This window comes from Salmo salar, chromosome 14 (genome assembly GCF_965601325.2).
Source record: "Salmo salar chromosome 14, fSalSal1, whole genome shotgun sequence".
NCBI classification, from domain to species: Eukaryota; Metazoa; Chordata; class Actinopteri; order Salmoniformes; family Salmonidae; genus Salmo; species Salmo salar.
In genome coordinates, this window is record NC_138304.1 from 35635001 (window position 1) to 35657821 (window position 22821).

Below are 22821 nucleotides of genomic sequence, written 5' to 3' on the forward strand. Positions count from 1 at the left end.
AATAATGTAGAAGTTTAGAAACATTCTATTCTTATTTAAAATGTGTCACTGTCCCAATACTTTTGGAGCTCACTGTACTGTCACGTAGGGGACTTCTGGTACTCAGTTCTAGGCTGTCTTCCACATGGTCTCTGAAGCTGGAGCATGGTTTCCTAGGACTAGGACTCAGAATAGACACCATCTCCCTCTTCATCTGCTGCAGCACCTTCTTCAGCTCAACGTTCTCCAGCATCAGGTGTCTATGACGAATCTCATAGTCACTCAGCAGGGACTTGTACATCTCCCCCTCATGTCTACAATAATGGCAAATAAACACACCCATAAAAGTGGCTTCTCCAAAGCCATGTAGGATTTGTTGCATCAAGAGTTGATGAATGCACATAAAAACAGACATGGTTCAGTTTGATGAGTATTGCTACCTGGCCTCCACCTTCCCAGTCTTCCATTGGCTTCTCTTCCCATCAGCCCGTCCCAAGTAGTTCAATACGTCAATCGCTAGTAGAGATAAAAGAAAATCAGGGACGTTTTATAAAGACATACATGGTTTTTTTATGGGTGTTTTTTTTTTTTTTTTTAAATACTTGGTTGCAAAGATTTTCACATTTCCAACAACCTTTGGAATAAGGAGGAGGAAACTATGTCTTGAGAGCATGGTCCAGCACCCCTACCGAGTTTCTTATCCCTCTTTTCCACCAGTAGCTGGTTGAGGCGTTCTTTGAGTTTGGTGCTCTCCCTCTCCTTCCTCTTGGCATCATGGCTGTACTGAGAGGCTCTGCTGGCGATGATGCTCTGGAGCTTCTGCACCTGGGGTGTGTTCAGTAGGGAGAAAACCTTTTGAAACAGGGAAGTACTACCTGAACTTGTCCAACATGAACACATTTTTTCCGTTGCATAATGCTTTGCTACGGTGTGCCCTACTGAACACGACCCTGGTTTGACAGGCTCACACACTGAAACTACATTTCCCATGGATGATTGCAGTTACATAAGAATATCATTAAATATACAGTGTAATGATTAACAATTATATTGCAAAGTCTACCTCATCTTTTTCGGTTTTAAGGCAGTTCTGCAGAGTCTTGATTTTGAGTTGCAGCTGCCTCTCTGCCTCATGCAGTCCCGACGTCTCTCTTTTAGAGAGCTCCAGCTGATCCTGGGAACAAACACAAATGTACATGTAATGTCAACATATAGTCTAGTGTATGTGCTCACCTTGACTAAGACTATAAGTTCTCCTATAAGCAGTAAGCAAGCACCTTTCACCCAAGGACAATGTACTGTACATCGGAAGCATAGTAAAATGAGTGTCAGTGTTGTTGCGGTAAACCCCATCTCAGTGTTTCTCCTATAATTCTATAGGCGCCCCAACCTAGCTTTCTATTGACAATATGCACCCTGTCTGGAAAACGATGTATGGGAAAGACTGCCTGACCTTGAGTCTGGAGTTGGTGATCTGCAGGTGTTCCAGGGCGCTGGAGCGCTTCAGACTCTCCGCCTCCTGCTCCTGCAGGCTGCGTTGGCTGCGGCGCTGCATCTGGAGCAGCTCATACATGCCGTTCAGGGCTGGCACAGCGTTCAGCCCCCCGCTTACCTCTGGTGAGCTGGCCTCAATACAGGCTGAGGAGAACCCCAGAGAGTCCATCTCCTGTACAAGGCCCCAAAAAGAGGGCAGACAAATAGGTTAGCACTCAGAGGATTCAGTGCATGAGATAAATGAAGCTTCAGATACACAACAACTCAAATCAAGTAGTGAAGAAGAATAGTGATACCTGGCTATATAAACAAGCAAGCAGCACATTACACAATGCTACTTTCACAGAGTATTGGGAAAGTATTGATATTCTAAATGTAGCCTAAATAATAGCCATTTCAATGGTGCAGTACCTGATTGATGTAAGAGATACACCGGGGAACATTGTCCTCAGTGCAGAAGGCACTTAACACATTGTAGGAACTCTTGGACAGCGGCATGGTGGAGGAGTGCATTGTAGGAAGGTTGTTATGATGCCTCGAGGGGGACATCGTCATTCTTGGTATGTCGGAGAGCTCATGGTTTTCTAAACACAGTAGGGAAATGGAGAGAACAACCAACTGATACATTAAGAGTTGACTCAGACTGCCTGACTAAGAGGTTTAAAATGTTCTAAAATTAGGTAACAAAAATGCATCCCATAAAAATCAAACAATTCCCCCCCAGAGATGCCATTTGAATTAACTTACCTATTGATGGCTCTATAGTTGCTGTAGTCCACCAGTCTTCCATGCCAACACAGCGTCAAGACAAAAGGGAGATCATCTGTGAGAGCAACCGGAGGCTTCCCTCACTGGAACAGAATCCTGAAATGGAGCATCAAGCCAATGACATAAGCGTCTAATGCAGGATAATCTGGGTCGATTCTTCAACACCACGCAGGATTAACCGTCATCTGTGTGACGTGCCAGCATGGGACGGGCTTTCAGGCCTTGGCTGTCACACTGGACTGTCGTAGAGTGATACTTTGAGCTTGAGTAAAGAGGGTTTGCATGTTAACTTCAAATCAAATTTTATTTGTCACATACACATATTAGCAGATGTTAATGCGAGTGTAGCGAAATGCTTGTGATTCTAGTTCCGACCATACAGTAATATCTAACAATTTCACAACAACTACCTTATACACACGTAAAGGAATGAATAAGAATAGGTACATAAAAATATATGAATGAGCAACGGCCGAAAGGCATAGGCAAGATGCAGAAGATGGTATAGAGTACAGTATATACATATGAGATGAGTAATGTATGTAAACATATAAAGTGGCATTGTTTAAAGTGGCTAGTGATACATTTATTACATCCATTTTTCATTATTAAAGTGGCTAGAGATGAGTCCGTATGTTGACAGCAGCCACTCAATGTTAGTGATGGCTGTTTAACAGTCTGATGGCCTTGAGATGGAAGCTGTTTTTCAGTCTCTCGGTCCCCGCTTTGATGCACCTGTACTGACCTCGCCTTCTGGATGATAGCGGGTGAACAGGCAGTGGCTCGGGTGGTTGTTGTTCTTGATGATCTGTGACATCGGGTGGTGTAGGTGTCCTGGAGGGCAGGTAGTTTGCCCCCGGTGATGCGTTGTGCAGACCTCAGAGGTTGACCGATTATTGGAGGACCAACAGGCCGATACCGATTAAAGCGGCCGATTATTTATAATAATGACAATTACAACAATACTGAATGTACACTTATTTTAACTTAATATAATACATCAATAAAATCAATTTAGCCTCAAATAATGAAACATGTTGAATTTGGTTTAATAATGCAAAAACAAAAGTGTTGGAGAAGAAAGTAAAAGTGCAATATGTGCCATGTAAGAAAGCTAACGTTTAAGTTCCTTGCTCAGAACATTTGAAAGCTGGTGGTTGCTTTTAACAAAAGTCTTCAATATTCCCAGGTAAGAAGTTTTAGGTTGTAGTTATTATAGGACTATTTCTCTCTATACAATTTGTATTTCATATACCTTTGACTATTGGATGTTCTTATAGGCACTTTAGTATTGCCAGTGTAACACTATAGCTTCAGTCCCTCTCCTCGCTCCTACTTGGGCTTGAACCAGGAACACATCGAAAACAGCCACCCTCGAAGCAGCGTTACCCATACAGAGCAAGGGGAACAACTACTCCAAGTCTCAGAGCGAGTGACATTTGAAACGCTATTAGCGCGCACCCCGCTAACCATTTCACATCGGTTACACCAGCCTAATCTCGGGAGTTGATAGGCTTGAAGTCAAACAGCGCAATGCTTGTAGCATTGCAAAATTCTGCTGGCAAATGCACGAAAGTGCTGTTTGAATGAATGCTTACGAGCCTGCTGGAGCCTACTATCGCTCATTCAGACTGCTCTATTAAATCATAGACTTAATTATAACATAACACACAGAAATATGAGCCTTTGGTCATTAAAATGGTCGAATCCAGAAACTATCATTTAGAAAACAAACGTTTATTCTTTCAGTAAAATACGGAACCGTTCCGTATTTTATCTAATGGATGGCATCCCTAAGTTTAAATATTGCTGTTACATTGTACAACCTTCAATGTTATGTCATAATTATGTACAATTCTGGCAAATTAATTACAGCCTTTGTTAGGAATAAATGGACTTCACACAGTTCGCAATGAGCCACGCGGCCCAAACTGCTGCATATACCCGGACTGCTTGTACGGAACGCAAGAGAAGTGACAATTTCCCTAGTTATAAGAAATCCATGTTAGCAGGCAATACTAACTAAAAATGCAGGTTTAAAAATATATACTTGTGTATTGATTTTAAAAGAAAAGGCATTGATGTTTATGGTTAGGTACATTGGTGCAACGACAGTGCTTTTTTTGCAAATGTGCTTGTTAAAATCATCACCCTTTTGTCGAAGTAAGCTGTGATTCGATGAGAAATGAACAGGCACCGCATTGATTATATGCAACGCAGGACACGCTAGATGAACTAGTAATATCAACCATGTGTAGTTACCTAGTGATTATGTTAAGATTAATTGTTTTTTATAAGATAAGTTTAATGCTAGCTAGCAACTTCCCTTGGCTTCTTGCTGCCCTCGCGTAACAGGTAGTCAGCCTGCTACGCAGGCTCCTCGTGGAGTGCAATGTAAGGCAGGTGGTTAGAGCATTGGACTAGTAACCGGAAGGTTGCAAAAACAAAATCGCCGAGCTGACAAAGTAAAAATCTGTCGTTCTGCCCCTGAACAAGGCAGTTTACCCACCGTTCCTAGGCCGCCATTGAAAATAAGAATGTGTTCTTAATTAACTGACTTGCCTAGTTAAATAAAAGGTGTTAAAAATAAAATATAAATTAAAAAAATTAAATTTGGCTAATCAGTGTGCAAAAATACCGATTGTTATGAAAACTTGAAAAATCTGCCCTAATTAATCGACCTCTACTCCCTACCCTCTGGAGAGCCTTACGGTTGTGGGCGGAGCAGTTGCCGTACCAGGCGGTGATACAGCCCGACAGGATGCTCTCGATTGTGCATCTGTAAAAGTTTGTGAGTGTTCTTGGTGACAAACCAAATTTCTTCAGCTTCCTGAGGTTGAAGAGGCGCTGTTGCGCCTTCTTCACCACGCTGTCTGTGTGGGTGGACCATTTCAGTTTCTGTGATGTGTACGCCGAGGGACTTAAAAAGGGGCTGCTCCCTCTGCTGTTTCCTGAAGTCCACGATCATCTCCTTTGTTTTGTTGACATTGAGTGTGAGGTTATTTTCCTGACACCACACTCTGAGGGCCCTCACCTCCTCCCTGTAGGCAGTCTTGTCGTTGTTGGTAATCAAGCCTATCACTGTAGTGTCGTCTGCAAACTTGATGATTGAGTTGGAGGCGTGCATGGCCACGCAGTCATGGGTGACCAGGGAGCACAGGAGAGGGCTGAGAACACACCCTTGTAGGGCTGCAGTGTTGAGGATCAGCAGGGTGGAGATGTTACCTACCCTCACCACCTGGGGGCGGCCCGTCAGGAAGTCCAGGACCCAGTTGCACAGGGCGGGGTCGAGACCCAGGGGCTCGAGCTTAATGACGAGTTTGGAGGGTACTATGGTGTTAAATGCTGAGCTGTAGTCGATGAACAGCATTCTTACATAGGTATTCCTCGTCCAGATGGGTTAGGGCAGTGCAATTGCGTCGCCTGTGGACCCATTGGGGCGGTAAGCAAATTGGAGTGGGTCCAGGGTGTCAGGTAGGGTGGAGGTGATATGGTCCTTGACTAGTCTCGCAAAGCACTTCATGATGATGGAAGTGAGTGCTACAGTGCGGTAGTCATTTAGCTCAGATAGCTTTCTTGGGAACAGGAACAAGGGTGGCCCTCTTGAAGCATGTGGGGACAGCAGACTAGGATAAGGGTTGATTGAATATGTCCGTAAACACACCAGCCAGCTGGTCTGCGCATGCTCTGAGGACACGGCTGGGGATGCCGTCTGGGCCAGCAGCCTTGCGAGGGTTAACACGTTTAAATGTTTTACTCACGTTGGCTGCAGTGAAAGAGAGCCCGCAGGTTTTGGTAGCGGGCCATGTCAGTGGCACTGTATTGTCCTCAAAGCGAGCAAATAAGTTGTTTAGTTTGTCTGGGAGCAAGATATCGTGGTCCGCGACAGGGATGGTTTCCTCCCTAACCCTAACCCTTGTTATTCTAACTTCCGTGACGCATATAAATTCTCCCCCTCAGGGTGGAGATGTTACCTACCCTCACCACCTGGGGGCGGCCCGTCAGGAAGTCCAGGACCCAGTTGCACAGGGCGGGGTCGAGACCCAGGGGCTCGAGCTTAATGACGAGTTTGGATCATTTGTCTCTATGTAAGTAGGCCTCAGTATGATCCTTCCATTGGTCAGATCCAGGAAAGTCTTAGGATTATATTAGGATCCGATAGCGCTGCATTTATTGTAGCTAGGGATATTTTTAACAAGGCTAATCTGAAAACAAGGCTCCCTAAATTTTTATCAGCATATCGAATGCGCAACCGGGCTGGCAAAACCCTGGATCATTGTTAGAGACTGTAACATTCTTTGTTTCACGGAAACATGTAAAAAGCTTATTTCTCAAAAAACAATTGCTCTATACTGACGCTTAACTTGTTTGCCTTGGAGGGAATAGCTACACTGTTTGTATTCGGTCATGTTTCCGGTCACCTTGCCCTGATTAAAAGCAGTGGTTTGCACTTTCAGTTTTGCGCGAACGCTGCCATCAATCCACGGTTTCTGGTTGGGGAATGTTTTAATAGACGCTGTGGGTACAACATCACCGATGCACTTGCTAATAAACTCACCAAATTCAATGTTATTGTCCGACGCTATGCGGAACATATCCCAGTCCACGTGATCGAAGCAATCTTGAAGCGTGGAATCCGATTGTTGGACCAGCGTTGAACAGACCTGAGCACGGGCACTTCCTGTTTTAGTTTCTGTCTATAGGCTGGGAGGAACAAAATGGAGTCGTGGTCAGATTCTGAAAGGAGGGAGGGGGAGAATTTATATGCGTCACGGAAGTTAGAATAACAATGATCCAGGGTTTTGCCAGCCCGGTTGCGCATTCGATATGCTGATAAAAATTTAGGGAGCCTTGTTTTCAGATTAGCCTTGTTAAAAATATCCCCAGCTACAATAAATGCAGCCTCAGGATATGTGGTTTCCAGTTTACATAGAGACAAATGAAGTTCTTTCAGGGCCGTCAATGTGTCTGCTTGGGGGGGATATACACGACTGTGATTATGATCGAAGAGAATTCTCTTGGTAGATAATGCGGTCGGCATTTGATTGTAAGGAATTCTAGGTCAGGAGAACAAAAGGACTTGAGTTCCTGTATGTTGTTATGATCACACCACGTCTCGTTAATAATAAGGCATACACCCCCGCCCTTCTTACCAGAGAGATGTTTGTCGGCGCGATGCGTGAAGAAACCGGGTGGCTGTACCGACTCTGATGACGTATCCTGAGTGAGCCATGTTTCCGTGAAACAAAGAATGTTACAGTCTCTGATGTCTCTCTGGAAGGCAACCCTTGTTCAGATTTTGTCTACCTTGTTGTCAAGAGACTGGGCATCGGTGAGTAGTATGCTCGGGAGTGGTGTGTGATGTACCCGTCTACGGAGCCTGACCAGAAAACTGCTCTGTCTGCGGCGCCGGCTAGGATCCGATCCATTGTCCTGGGTGGTGGACCAAACAGAGGATCCGCTTCGGTAAAGTTGTATTCCTGGTCGTAATGTTGGTGAGTTGACGTTGCTCTTATATCCAATAGTTCCTCCCGACTGTATGTAATAAAACATAAGATTTCTTTTTTCTCAAACTTTAACAATAGACACATTATTCAAGTAGGCCTCAGTATGATCCTTCCATTGGTCAGATCCCTTTGACTATAATATAATCCTAAGACTTTCCTGGTGCAACAAGCTGAACCACACTCTACAAACTACACTTTAAAAATGGGCCCCTGGTACAGTTATTGTGCTCTGTTTAAACATGGTGTGCATTCCATTGTAGACTTAAGTATAGTAGACCGGACTGTTTTGATAGCCTTGGGCAACACGTGATCAGTGGAATGCATTTGTGGATGCCAAGGGAAACCCAGGCTTTCACAAATATTTTACCAATAAGTGTTTTCATAATTTTCCATCAATTAGCAAGTGGCTGAATATCAGAGAAATTAACCGCACGAGGGAAACAGCACCCCTCTGTCTCAGTATGTGTAGCCCATGTATCTAATGCTGTCTGGACAAAAAGAGTGACATTGCAGCTGTAGAATTTGATTGATTGATGCCAGCAAGCATTTGGCTTCCCTTGATACATTTTTAAAAATAAAAGAATCAGCATTGAGCTGAGCTCAACTGTGGGTTGTCCGGGTGCAGCAAACCCCCCCCCCCCCCCCAGTTTGTATATGGCTTCACACCAATCAAATCCAAAGGAAAACGTAATTTTAGTTTCAGGTCTGCTTGTGTTGATATCCTAGGCTAACCAGCATTTTAGCTAGCCTATGATTACAAAAACGAAAAAAAGTGTACTGTATTACAGAGCCATAATCCGTTTTGCCAGCATGAGAGAGGATGGCATTGGCGTTCAACTAGTTTACAAGTAGGCATGCACACACAGAAATCAGTGCCATGGACAGCCACATGATATTTAGCAACATTGGACTGAATTGTTTTTGGTCTCCAAATTTGTTTTCAGTGTATTAAACTAAGCATATATAACCTGGTTGATTTGATAATGTTTAAAGGTTTAAAGTTGAAATGGTGCTGAATTATTTTTAAGAACAATTTCATTGAAACCCGGACGACGCCGGGCAAATTGTCCTCCGCCCTAAGGGACTCCCAATCACGGCCGGATGTGATACAGCCTGGATTCGAACCAGGGACACAGATGCAGTGCCTTAGACCACTGCGTCACTCGGGGGCCCAATAGCAGAGGCTGTGCCAAATTCTTTAAAACGACGTTGAGGCGGCTTATGGTAGAGAACATTAAATTCTCTGGTAACAGCTCTGGTGGACATTCCTGCAGTCAGCACGCCAATTGCACTCTCCCTCAAAACTTGAGACTTCTGTGGCATTGTGTTGTATGACAAAACTGCACATTTTAGGGTAGCCTTTAATTGTCCCCAGCACAAGGTGAAACTGTAATGATCATGCCACACCTGTCCGGTGGATGATTATCTTGGCAAAGTAGAAATTCTAACTAACAGGGTTGTAAACAAATTTCAGCAATTGTTTTTTGAGAAATAAGCTTTTTATGCATATTGAACATTTCTGGGATCTTTTATTTCAGCTCACGAGGATCAACACTACATGTTGTGTTTATATTTTTGTTCATTGTATATAACTATTTGTTACATGCAATATTTGCTTTGTGGACTTCACAGAACAGATGTTGCGTGCCGGTTTTGTGATGAAACAAACATATATGTAGTTGAATTTATTCAACCACTGACTTATTTACATGCCTTATTGTTTATCACGGTGATGTATGTTCGAATGGGAGCAAACAAGTATCACAACATAGGTTGTAATATGGCTTTTATACTGGCTTGGCTTCCTCAGTGATTTTACCCACACACCGCTGCATGTGATAGCACCGGAGTCTAAGGTAAATCGAGCCACAGTGGCAGTAGTTATGTGGTGTCCTTATCCATTTAACCAGGCTGCATAGGTCTCTTATCTGCACTCACACCAACTCCCATTTAAGTTTTCCCTATGTCACACTTTAACCAAAACAGGGGAGTTACAGAGCCACATCCACTCATTGTGCTTCCATCTGAATTTAGCTTTGGGACACAACCAATGATTTGACACAACATTGAGTCTGTATTAGGGAGTCCAACCAATTCAGACTCCCGACGTTACGTCCCAAAATAAATCTGAATTCAATATGAGCAGGCAACTGACAAGAAGCAAACATTTAGTGTTTAGTATACAGTTATAGCCTAAAGTTAGTATCAACACACCAAACGATATATTTTTTTATCATGTTATTGAGATGCTGCAAGTGAGCTCAATAAACAGGAGGCTCAGTTGAAAACGTATTCACACTTGCATGTAAACACTTAACGTTAGCGAGATAACTAGCTAGCAAATTAAGTTGGCGTTAACGTTATCTAAAGTTTGATTAACGTTAGCTAAACGTTCACTCTGTAAACTACTATTAACGTTCGCTAATCTGTTCCGTTGGCGTAGTTGACCTGGCTGGTTTACCTAGCTAGCCAGGTAGAAAGCTACTACAGTATATATAGTTAGCTGCTGGAGTACTAGTAGCTAGCTAGGTTTTGATGAAACGTTGCAAAATATTTTCGTAGCTAACTAGTTAGGACATGTCATGGCTGAATGCCGGCGTTAATTTAGTGTGGATACTCACTTGATTTTGGGTCCGACTTGGAGTGAGGGATTATATTGATTAGCCTGCCTATTCAAGAAGGCTACAATAGTTAAATAAATAAAATAAGTGAAATCCGTCTCTATCTAGCTATAGTTAGCTAACTAAGTAGTTCTTAACAGTGAATGCCCACATTGGCAAGGTAGGTTTATTTTAAAGACCTCCTCTTCTTGGCTTCAAAACAAACACCACCGTCATTGGCGGGCGCGTTGTCAAGCAACCAGTATCAGTCCACTGTATTGGATCATGTGCACAACCGTCGTTCCTTTGACGGACTATTTATCCAACGTCCCTACCCTAAGCCCTGACTTTAACCCCTACACTAACCATAACCTTAACCCGTCATTGTAAATAAGGCCGTCATTGTAAATAAGAATGTGTTCTTAACTGACTTGCCAAGTAAAATAAAGGTTAAATAAAAAAAATAAAATCCCTTACCTTTAACGTTTTAAATGTCAACTTCAATGGGGTGACGTCAGAGTTGGACGTCCTACGGACATTTATGCAAATTAGGAATGCTGTCAGGTGCATTTATCCTACCTATGAGTGATTATACATTATCTATACAAAAGTATGTGGACACCCCTTCAAATTAGTGGATTCGGCTATTTCAGCTGTTGCTGACAGGCGTATAAAATGTATTACACAGCCATGCAATCTCCAAACATTGGCAGTAGAATGGCCTTACTGAAGAGCTCTGTGACTTTCAACGTGGCACCGTCGTAGGATAGCATCTTTCCAACAAGTCAGTTAATTTAATTTCTGTTCTGCTAGAGCTTCCCCGGTAAACTGTAAGTGCTGTTATTGTGAAGTGGAAACATCTAGGAGCAACAACAGCTCAGCTGCGAAGTGGTAGGCCACACAAACTCACAGAACGGGACTGCCGAGTGCTGAAGCACGTAGCGGTATAAATCCTCTGTCCTCGGTTGCAACACTCACCACAGAGTTCCAAACTGCCTCTGGAAGCAACGTCAGCACAATAACTGTTTGTCGAGAGCTTCAAGAAATGGGTTTCCATGGCCGAGTAGCCGCACACAAGCCTAAGATCACCATGCACAATGCCAAGCGTCGGCTGAAGTGGTGTAAAGACTCTGGAGCAGTGGAAACACCTTCTCTGGAGTGATGAATCCCGCTTCACCATCTGGGAGTCCGAGTGATCAATCTGGGTTTGGCGGATGCCAAGAGAACCCTACCTGCCCGAATGCATAGTGCCAACTGTAGTATATGCACGCAGTCAATGTGCGTGCATATATTAAAACTCCAGATTCTTCTCCCTTTACCATATATATATATATATATATATATATATATATATATATATATATATATATATATTTTATTTTTATTTTTTATTATTTTTTAAAGCTATCTAAACCATATTATTATCCTCTCGTTCAGAACACGTGAGGCTATCACAAAAAAATACAAATTCATGAAATGGTGCGCTCTTGTACCTTTGTCGACATATCGGTCTATATCAAAGATGTAGTTGCCAGGAGAGATGCTGCGTTTCCTGTAGAATTCCTGTGAGGGTCCGAGGGGTGTACTCCCCCTCTATCTTCTCATATGCATGGTTTCCTGCTGTCAGGTTCTGCAGGTTTATGAACTGAAAATAGGAAAATAGTGTATAGTGAGATTTGAAGTACCTTGGCATCATACTTGATTCCAAGCTCTCTTTTAAAAAGTAGGTGAAAAAGGTAATTTAAATACCGTAATTTCCGGACTATTGAGCGCACCTGAATATAAGCCGCACCCACTGAATTTAAAAAAAAATATTATTTTGAACATAAATAAGCCGCACATGTCTATAAGCCGCAGGTGCCTACCGGTACATTGAAACAAATGAACTTTACACAGGCTTTAACGAAACACGGCTTGTAACAAAAATAAATAGGCTTTAACGAAACACGGCTTGTAACAAAAAATAAAAAATTAGCAGTAAACAGTAGCCTACCAAGAAAGTCATTGCTCCAGACCAAGCTCCCGTGCAGCAGCTCTATTTCCTTTTCCAACAGCCAGATCAATCGCCTTCAACTTGAAAGCTGCATCATATGCATTTCTCCGTGTCTTTGCCATGATGAGGGTGACAAAATGATTACCGTAATCAGAATGATGGGAAGTTTGAGCGCGCTCGATTTAATCTAAACAGTAAACAAAAAAGTTGTTTGACCTTAACCCGTTCGGCAATTTCATTGGTCTAATGAAAGCTTCATGCCGCCAAAAAACTGAGCACGTCACAGAATGTGTTTTATTTTTTTATTTTTTTTGAAAGCGGGAAAAATCCATATATTAGCCGCGTCATTGTTTAAGCCACGAGGTTCAAACGTGGGAAAGAAGTAGCGGCTTATAGTCCGGAAATCACGGTAACCAAATTCAACCTAGCTAATTTCCGATTTATACGAAATTGTTTGACTACAGAGGTAGCAAAACTGTACTTCAAATCTTTGATACTCCCCTACTTAACATACTGCTTGATTTCAACCCATTCAGTCTGTCTACAAACTGTCTCAAAGTGCTTGATAGGAAGCCCAATAGCCATCATCACTGTTACATCCTCAGAAAGCATGAGCTCCTGAGTTGGGAAAATCTTGTGCAATACACCGACACATGTCTTGTATTCAAGATCCTAAATGGCCTGGCTCCCCATCCACTCAGGACTTTTGTTAAACAGAAAACCCAAACATATGGCAGCAGCTCCACAAGGTCTGCCATGAGAGGTGACTGTATAGTTCCCTTAAGGAAAAGCACCTTTAGTCAATCTGCTTTCTCACTGAGAGCTTCCCATGTCTGGAACACACTGCCATCAGACACACGTAACTGCACCATCTATCACACTTTCACAAAAAACATGAAGACATAGCTAAAGGTCAATCAGATTTGTGAACATAATCCCTAGCTGTGTATTGCCGCTTTCCATGTTGTCTGTAGCTTGTGAGGTGTGGAAACACTTTGTTGCTTTTATGGATTTTGTCTTGTTGCTTTTTGTGCTATGTTGTTCTGTCTGCATGCTATGTCTATTGCTTGTCCTGTGTTGCTCTGTCTGCATGCTATGTCCATTGCTTGTCCTACTGTCACGATTGTCGTTGGTAATGGAGGACCAAAACGCAGCAGGTATGTGTAAGCTCATCTTGACGTTTATTAACTCAGAATGAACGTACAAAAATAACAAACACGCGAACGATCAACAGACAGTCTGACAAGGCTAAACACAGAACAATCTCCCACAAATACACAGACAAACACACCCAACTAATATAGGACTTCCAATCAAAGGCAACACTACTCAGCTGCCTTCAATTGGAAGTCCACCCCAATTAACTCAACATAGAAATAGATCAACCAGACTACACATAGAAATACATCAACATAGACCATAACGCAAAACCCGGAAATAATAAATCAAACGCCCTCCTACCTAACACACCACCCTGAACCACATAAAACAAATACCCTCTGCCATGTCCTGACCAAACTAAAATGACAATTAACCCTTATACTGGCCAAGACGTGACACCTACGTAGCTCTGTGTGTGCTCACTGCTCATTGATTGTCTGTATTGTAATTGCTTTTAATAACCTGCCCAGGGACTGCGGTTGAAAATTAGCCGGCTGGCTAAAATCGGCACTTTCACATGAAATGTTGTTTAATGTGCACTGTCCCTGTAAAAATAAAAATAAATAAAAAATAAACTCAACTCAACATATACAAACATGTTCTTGGCCAGATTTGTTTTAGGTGATGCAAATGAGGAAACGTACTATGTTGTGTTCGTTTAATTTCTGCTCTGCTAGAGCTGCCCCTGTAAACTGTAAGTGCTGTTATTCTGAAATGGAAACATCTAGGAGCAACAGCAGCTCAGCTGTGAAGTGATAGGCCACACAAACTCACAGATTGGGACTGCCGAGTGCTGAATTCTGTCCTCGGTTGCAACACTCACCATGGAGTTCCAAACTGCCTCTGGGTGCATATATTACAGTTTCACTATAAACAACACTATAAACAACACCTTGCTCCACTGTTTGATAGGTCCCACATGACTGTGTAATTGATGTAGATGACACATTGGTGAATAAACTACAGTATGCTTTAAATACTGCACTGTAATCTGCAGAAGACAATTAATCTACACTGGCAGTCAACGAACAGTGGGAAATACTTCACTGACTTTAGGTAAATTGAAGTCTACATTACGCTATCGAGGATGCAATAGAGGTGGTCATATACATCTGTTTTGGTGTACATGGCATATCAGTCCACAGGCTGGTCCTTATGTTCTTTCAAGAAGAGGTGTTTAAACACCATCAGGTTTTCCTCTTTGAAGGTCTCCATCATCTCGTTACTCAATCCAAAAGACGCTGAGGAAAACAAACAGGTAATAGATACATAAAATAATTCTGCATAACACAAACCATTTCAGATTATATTAGATTTTTTTTAAATATTTTATACATGCTCTAGGAACTTCCATAATAGTGAAATCCCACTTTATTGCTTCACAGTTTTAAGTTAGAATTTTCTATGTCACATGCACAAGTACAGTAAAATGCCTTTCTTGCAAGCTTTAACCCCAACAATGCAGTAATCAATAACAATGTAGTACTAAAAATAACAAGGTAGAACAAAAACACACAAGATAAAAAAATAAGAATAAGAAGAACAGGATAAAGTAAGTAAGCATACTATATACAAGGTCAGTTCCAGTACCATATTTACAATGAACAGGCATACTGGATCAATAGAGGTAGATATGTATAGGAGTAAGGTGACTAGGCATCAGGATATATGATAAACAGAGTAGCAGAAGCGCATATGAAGATTGCATGGGAGTGGGTGTGTGTAGAGTCAGTATAAATGTATGTGGATATTATATGTGAGTGAGCAAATGATTGCGTGAGTTTTTGTATGTGTGTTGGAGTATCAGTGTGTGTAGTGTGTAGGGCCCTGTGAGTGTGCATAGAGACCGTGCAAAAAATAAAGAGCGCATAGACTGTCTCATCGTCGCCGGTGATCAGGCCTAACACTGTCGTGTCATCTGCAAACTTGACAATGGAGTACAGGAGGGGAATAAGCACACACCCCTGTGGGGCCCCTGTGTTGAGGGTCAGCGTGGCGGAGGTGATGTTGCCTACCCTCACCACCTAGGGTCGGCCTATCAAGAAGTCCAGGATCGTTGCAGAGGGAAGTGCTCAGTCCCAGGGTCCTCAGCTTGGTGAATAGCTTGGACGGGACAATGGTGTTGAACACTGAGCTTTAGTCATGAACAGCATTCTCACATAAGTGTTCCTTTTGTCCAGGTGGGAAAGGGCAGTGTGGAGTGCAATAGAGATTGCATCATCTGTGGATCTGTTATGGCGGTATGCAAATTGGAGTGGGTCTAGGGTTTCTGGGATAATACTGTTGATGTGAGCCATGACCAGCCTTTCAAAGCAGTTCATGGCTACAGACTTGAGTGCTACGGGTCGGTAGTCATTTAGGCAGGTTACCTTAATGTTCTTGGGCACAGGGCCTGTGGTGGTCTGCTTAAAACATGTTGGTATTACAGACTCGGAGAGGGAGAGGTTGAAAATGTCAGTGAAGACACTTGCTAGTTGGTCAGCGCATGTTTGCAGTACAGGTCCTGGTAATCCGTTTGGCCCTGCGGCCTTGTGAATGTTGACCTGTTAAAAGGTCTTACTCACATCAGCTGCGAAGAGCGTGATCACACAGTCGTCCGGAACAGCTGGTACTCTCATGCATGTTTCAGTGTTATTTGCCTCGAAGCAAGCATAGAAGTAGTTTAGCTCATCTGGTAGGCTCGTGTCACTGGGCAGCTCTCGGCTGTGCTTCCCTTTGTAGTATGTAATGGTTTGCAAGCCCTGCCACATCCGACGAGCATCGGAGCTGGTGCGGTATGATTCGATCTTAGTCCTGTATTGACACTTTGCCTGTTTGATGGTTCGTCGGCGGGCATAGCGGGATTTCTTATAAGCTTCCGGGTTAGAGTCCCGCTCCTTGAAAGCGGCAGCTCTAGCCTTTAGCTCAGTGCGGATGTTGCCTGTAATCCTTGGCTTCTGGTTGGGGTATGTACGTACGGTCACTGTGGAGATGATGTCCTCGATGCACTTATTGATGAAGCCATTGACTGATGTGGTGTACTCCTCAATGCCATAGGAAGAATCCCGGGAACATATTCCAGTCTGTGCTAGCAAAACATTCCTGTAGCTTAGCATCTGCTTCATCTGACCACTTTTTTATTGACTGAGTCACTGGTGCTTCCTGCTTTAATCAGGAGGATAGAATTATGTCCGGATTTGCCAAATGGAGGACAAGGGAGAGCTTTGTATGCGTCTCTGTGTGTGGAGTAAAGGTGGTCTAGAGTTTTTTCCCCTCTGGTTGCACATTTAACATGCTGATAGAAATTTGCTTAAACAGATTTAAGTTTCCCTGCATTAAGTCCCCGGCCACTATGAGTGCCGCCTCTGGGTGAGCTTTTTCCTGTTTGCTTATGGCGGAATACAGCTCATTGAGTGCGGTATTAGTGCCAGCATCGATCTGTGGTGGTATGTAGACAGCTACAAAAAATACAGATGAAAACTCTCTTGGTAGATAGTGTGGTCGACAGCTTATCATGAGATACTCTACCCCAGGCGAGCAAAACCTCGAGACTTCCTTAGATATCGTGCACCAGCTGTTGTTTACATATATGCATAGTCCTCCACCCCTTGTCTTACCAGACTCCGCTGTTCTATCCTGCCGATACAGCATATAACCAGCCAGCTGTATGTTGATAATGTCGTCGTTCAGCCACGACTCCATGAAGCATTAGATATTACAATTTTTAATGTCCCGTTGGTAGTTTAATCTTCCTCGTAGGTCGTCGATTTTATTTTCCAATGATTGCATGTTAGCTAGAAGAACAGAAGGCATGGGGGGTTTATTCGATCGCCAACAAATTCTCAGAAGGCAGCCCGACTTCCGTCCTCTTTTTCCTTTGTCGTCTCTTCACGCAAATGACGGGGATTTGGGCCTGTTCCTGGGAAAGCAGTATGTCGATCACGTCGGGCTCATCGGACTCATTAAAGAAGAAAAAAGCTTCTGCCAGTTCGTGGTGAGTAACCGCTGTTCTGATGTCCAGAAGTTATTTTCGGTCATAAGAGACGGTAGCTGCAAGATTATGTACAAAATAAGTTTGAAAAAAAGTTACAAACAACGCAAAAAAACAAACATAAAAACACAATCGTTTAGGAGGACGTCAGCCATCTTCTCCGGTGCCGCATACATAATAAAGCTGGTTGAAAGAATGCCAAAGTGTGCAAAGCTGTCATCAAGGCAAAGGGTGATTACTTGGAAGAATCTCAAATTTTTGGAGCAGTGTTGTTTAACACTGTTTTTTCATAGTTTTGATGTCTTCACTATTATTCTACAATTAAAAATAGTAAAAATTAAGAAAAACCCTTGAATGAGTAGGTGTGTCCAAACTTTTGACTGGTACTGTATATAGGTTTTTTATACTCCGGACTCCGATATTACTCCTAATATTTCTATATTACTTAATCCCATTCTTTTACTTTTTAGATTTGTGTGTATTGTTGTGTATTGTTAGATATTACTACACAGTTGGAGCTAGGAACACAAGCATTTTGCAACACAAAAGAGTGCAAAAGGTACAGAACGGCAGGCAGTGTCGGGGTCAGGGCAGGCAGAGGTCAATAATTCAGGGTGGTGTGACAAGGTACAGAAACGGCAGGCATACTCAGGATCAGGGCAGGCAAAAAGGTCAAAACCGGGAAAACTAGAAAACAGGAACTAGAAACAGACAGGAGCAAGGGGAAAACCGCTGATAAGCTTGACGAACAACACAAACTGACAACAGACAGAGAACACAGGTAATAAATACCCTGGGGATAATGGGCGACACCTGGAGGGGGGTGGAGACAAGCACAAAGACAGGTGAAACAGATCAGGGTGTGACAGAAATAACATCTGCTAAATATGTGTATGCGACTAATACAATTTAATTTGAGCCTGTGTAATATGATTCCAACTTATTTCTATATTGTCCTTTTGCTCATTTGATGACTCTGCGGAGGTCATAGTGGTACTTCTTGTACTTGTTCCTGTCTTGAGCCGTAGCCTCGGGGTTGTCTGCGATAGCCCTGTTTACATAGCCCTATCCTTTAGTTTAGCACCAACCTCAGTGTTAATACAGGGCTTTTGATTGGGGAAGCAGCTGTAATAATAAATAAACAACATCTTCATCATCGTAACACTTTGATAGGTTATGCCTACTCAATTTATTATTACATAATTGGAATGGCGACGGTTTATTACTTACCTGTAGTCCAGAGAAGCACCTGCCCACGCTATACAGAGCAGCTTGTTTAACATGTGAAAAATCGAATTTCTTCTGTCAACATTGAACAGAACAGGGAAGGAGACACTCAATCACTGTGACTGTCGTTCTCGAGCGGCATTCTGAGGTTTACCTGTTTTCCCAAAACATAAACGTTCTCTAATACAGTAGGCTTATGTTACTGATCAGCTTAAGTTTCTTGCATGTAATTGCCTAATCTAATTGTCATAAAATCATAATGAAACTTCAGAAAATAAGGATAGAATGTATTTCTGTGAGCCATCTTCAACAAACATTAATGAATGTCACATTTTACAGGAAATGTCTCCTGTGTCTCATATTCCTTTGATTTATTGATAGAAGGCCTACATTTTCAAGATCTGAAATATAAAAAGTACTGGTACATCAATTATCAAAATAGCAGTTATTAAAGTTCAGTTTTTGATAATAAGTAACACTGTTGTACCACATTACACATTCATGCCTTTTCACAATAAGAAAATGTATCTATAGTATAACGATACTCTAGAGTAAAAACATTAACCATTTCAGTGTAGGTCTACCAAAGTTTGTGACTACAGTTTGTGTGCCTTAAAGCATATGCAGAACCATTTATTCCAGTGCTGTGTCAATACAGAGAAGTTGTCTTCTGATGCTCTGGGCTCCTTACAAGGAAACATCTCTACTGTAGCTGCCATGGTGTGGCATGTTGATGCCAGTCTCATGAAGAACTCACACCCCCATAATTCATAGGAAAGGAGATGAGCAGTAGTGTTGATGGAGAATGATGACCTACGACTTTAGTCCAAGTTCAGAATAAAGTGTATCTCTATCTCAATCCGTCTTCCTGTGGGTAAGGGGCATCTTATGAAAGATGACTTGATAGGAGCAGAGTAAAATTCATGAAGGTACAGCTTATGATTGAGACATGATTAGTAAGTAGTTACTTGTATGGTTCTTCACTGAATTCAAAATAAGCTTGTCCAGCTTTCTAATAACCCAGAGTATAATGTGAGGCATGGAATATACTTTACGAGTTGCTATTTGTTTGATGTATCACTCAACTAAAACCCTTAAGAAAACACAAACTGGTACAAACAATAAAATTGAAGTGGGAATGTTTGTGATGAGTAATGATGTGGGAGACATTCCAGGGCAAGGGGCGGTCCTCAGTAAGATTTTGGTGGGGGCCTAGGCGAGAGGTCCCTGTATGATGTGGAAGTGGGGGTGATGGAGCGTGACCTCAGGGGCTGGAAGTTGGCGTCCCCTCCGCTGATCGCTGTGCTCCCGTGTGGTCCAGCATCCATGTTAGATAAGGCCTCCTGTGGCAGGTTTGGAGCCCCTGGTTCTCCAGGCCTGGGCAGTTTGGACGAGGCCTGGGATGAAGACACAACCATGCTATCCCCTCCCATGGATGATGACACCTCCTTCCCTTGGCTGGAGGCAGCGGGCAGGTTGAGGGATCTTAGGGCGTCAGAGGTGGATGGGCTCCCTTCTCCGTTGTACGGCATGGTGGATGCCAGGTTGGTCTCATATGACAGCGTCCTGGACAGGTCTTTAGTGGCCCTGGATGTGTCCTGGGTTGGCAGGAAGCCCGAGGAGGAACTGGATGCCCCTGCTGTAGAGGTCCAAAGGGAGATGGTCATGATAATGATACTAAGACGTTGTTAGCACACTGAGCTAAAGCCTATTAGCTTAGGGAGCTAACACAAATATTCAGGTCTCATGCAAGATTACTCGTCACTCAAGTGTGGTTCACTGCAGTACTTTCATTATATGAATTCAAACAAAGAATAAAAAACAACACACAGACACACAACGTACCTCTGAGAGCCTCTATCCTCTCGTTCTTCACTTTCTGCACCTCATCAGTGATCTTGGTGATGATGAAGTTGAGGGTACGTCCTTGCTGGATGGACTCGACCAGGGCATCCAGCCCCCGAGGGTTCTCAGCCAGGTAGTCCAGCAGCATGCCCGTCCGTTTACTCTGCGTGCTCCTGCAGCTGATCTCCTCTGTGTCGTCCCGCGTAAGGATCTTGCGCGAGCGCAGGTAGTCAAAATGGCGGTCGACCCGGATCTTGTCACAGAGGTACGGTCGCAGCCTCGTTAGGACCTGGACAGAGATGAGCAAGATGGAAACTGTGGGTGTTTTGGGTTGTGTTGAGGGTTGGGTTCTGGACAATCTGTATGTTATATAGGGACATCATTTGTTAATGTGTGACCAGGGTGCTGCTGATGGCAATACTGTAACTGTACTGAAGGACAGGTAAACATGTCTGGACAAAGAATACTTAGAGGAAGGGTATGCCTTTGTTGATCATTATGAGAAAGGGGTTAGGTATAATATGCACATCACATCATTGCTCAACTTTATTTACACTATACACACATATAGGCTACTGTAAAAATTGGTAGCCTATAGAGCATGAGTGCTCAAACGTTTGGGCTTCGTACATAATCTGAGTTGTGGGCCACGGGCCGGACAACTATACATTGTTTATTTTGAATTATAAAAAGGTAAACAATAGCTTTTTTTAGGGTCTTGAAATAATACTTTTTGGAAAGTAATTACACTTCAAACATTATCCAATCGTAGCCATATAACTTGACACCTAAGAACACATTCTGATTACCAGTATTAAATAAGTATTAAAACATTCACCACTGTTGTTTTCACGTAATTTCAACCAAAAAGATATATGTGAAGATGTTGAATCATCGTGGAAAACTGATTGGATTTGAAATGGTCTTTTCTTCACCCAACTTTTCATCTAAATCCAATGACATGGTGACATTTTTTGTTGATTTCACACTGAATTCATGTTAGTTGACAACTCAACCAAATGTAAATCAAATCTAGACATTGAACTGACATCTGTGCCCAGTGGGAAGGCTTTGGGGGCCCTAAACTAGTGAGAGTGAGAGTGACTAACAAAATCTATGGAGGCCCACTGGAGGTCAGGGCCAGTCAGTAATTTGGCCATGATTACTACAAGGTTTAGAGGGATGGCTACACTAACTTACCTAGCAATCTGTAACATGTTAGCTGACGTGGGCTAATTGATTTGACTGTATTTCTTATGAACTACCACATTTCGAAATTGCATGTTGTGTGTTCTAATATGATATCTCTCAACATTAAGTTGAGACCCTGACTGACTTCCTAAAAATAAATAAAATAAAACATTAAAATATTTGGACTCTGGGTCCCCCTAGTGCCCTGGTTTGGTCGGCCCTGCTAGGGTGCGGCATAAATTGGTTACTTTCACTTCTTCATTTTGCGCATTTCTACATTTAAAGTTCCCACCTCTATAAGTTAACAACATTCTGGCAAATCATTATTGTAAAACAGACTCCCTGACAGTTGAATTGTTAGTCAGACAAATAGGCAACTTACCTCCTTTTTAATATCTGCCATTTCATCTTCTGTCAGGTGAGGAACATCCATTCTATTTACCCTACCTAAGCCAAGGTGTCAAATTCAAGTCTTCCGCGTACTTTCAGAGAATAAAAAGGCACACTAAAAAGACATTCACCAAAAGATAGGCTCTCGTCCACGAATATTATATTTTCTAGTGTGTAACTCTAATAGCCTATATTTGCGGATACAAAACAAAAGCTTCTAGACTGCCCCAGTACACGAAAGTTTCTCATCAGGGGAACCGCTGCAAATTATTACTTCCTGATTCCATGAACGGGTTTACCCAGATCATGTGCGGGCAAGTGAACGATGAGTGAGTGCTTTTCATTCATTAACGCTACTTGTACACCACCACAGTTAATTCCCCTGGTGATAAAACACATATTCCAGTGTTCAAATAATGTAATGTAATTACCATAAAAATGTATGTGCGGTTCAATTTAATTAATTATTTAATTACCATTATATTTTTTACTAAACATTTGCAAAAAATAAATAAATGGAATGTTCTTTCATAAAGAGACCTTGGGATGGGGCTATAACACTAAACAATACAGTGAGGAAAAAAAGTATTTGATCCCCTGCTGATTTTGTACGTTTGCCCACTGACAAATAAATGATCAGTCTATAATTTTAATGGTAGGTTTATTTGAACAGTGAGAGACAGAATAACAACAAAA

At 42.5% G+C, this 22821-nt stretch overlaps 2 protein-coding genes across 3 annotated transcripts in view; both read right to left on the reverse strand.

Annotated features, from left to right (window-relative positions):
* Positions 1-10603, reverse strand: part of LOC106569307 (afadin- and alpha-actinin-binding protein) — a 28262-nt gene extending 17659 nt beyond the window's left edge. For both annotated transcript variants that reach the window (XM_014140524.3, XM_014140523.3), the window contains exons 1-8: positions 10370-10603; positions 2221-2337; positions 1885-2057; positions 1433-1645; positions 1043-1153; positions 669-804; positions 420-495; positions 74-293 (exon numbers count right to left, since the gene is read on the reverse strand). In XM_014140524.3, the coding sequence (XP_013995999.2) occupies positions 74-293; positions 420-495; positions 669-804; positions 1043-1153; positions 1433-1645; positions 1885-2057; positions 2221-2263 (972 nt within the window). In that variant the 5' untranslated portion in view covers positions 2264-2337; positions 10370-10603. The remainder of the gene's footprint in view (positions 1-73; positions 294-419; positions 496-668; positions 805-1042; positions 1154-1432; positions 1646-1884; positions 2058-2220; positions 2338-10369) is intronic.
* Positions 10604-19046: 8443 nt separating this feature from the next.
* LOC106569306 (B-cell lymphoma/leukemia 10) lies at positions 19047-22424 on the reverse strand. Its single transcript, XM_014140522.2, has 3 exons — positions 22118-22424; positions 20545-20833; positions 19047-20338 (listed from the first exon to the last, which is right to left on the reverse strand). Exons 1-3 carry the CDS (start codon positions 22166-22168, stop codon positions 19890-19892), a joined length of 789 nt encoding a protein of 262 aa, XP_013995997.1. The 5' UTR covers positions 22169-22424; the 3' UTR covers positions 19047-19889.
* Positions 22425-22821: the final 397 nt, after the last annotated feature.

Excerpts from the sequence above, each read along its gene's own strand:
- LOC106569306 (XM_014140522.2), bottom strand. The coding sequence starts at position 22,168 with ATGGATGTTCCTCACCTGACAGAAGATGAAATGGCAGATATTAAAAAG. Across the intron at positions 20,834-22,117 it reads TGGCAGATATTAAAAAGGAG|GTCCTAACGAGGCTGCGACC; the intron begins GTAAGTTGCCTA and ends ATCTCTGTCCAG. Across the intron at positions 20,339-20,544 it reads GAGGATAGAGGCTCTCAGAG|CAGGGGCATCCAGTTCCTCC; the intron begins GTACGTTGTGTG and ends GGACCTCTACAG.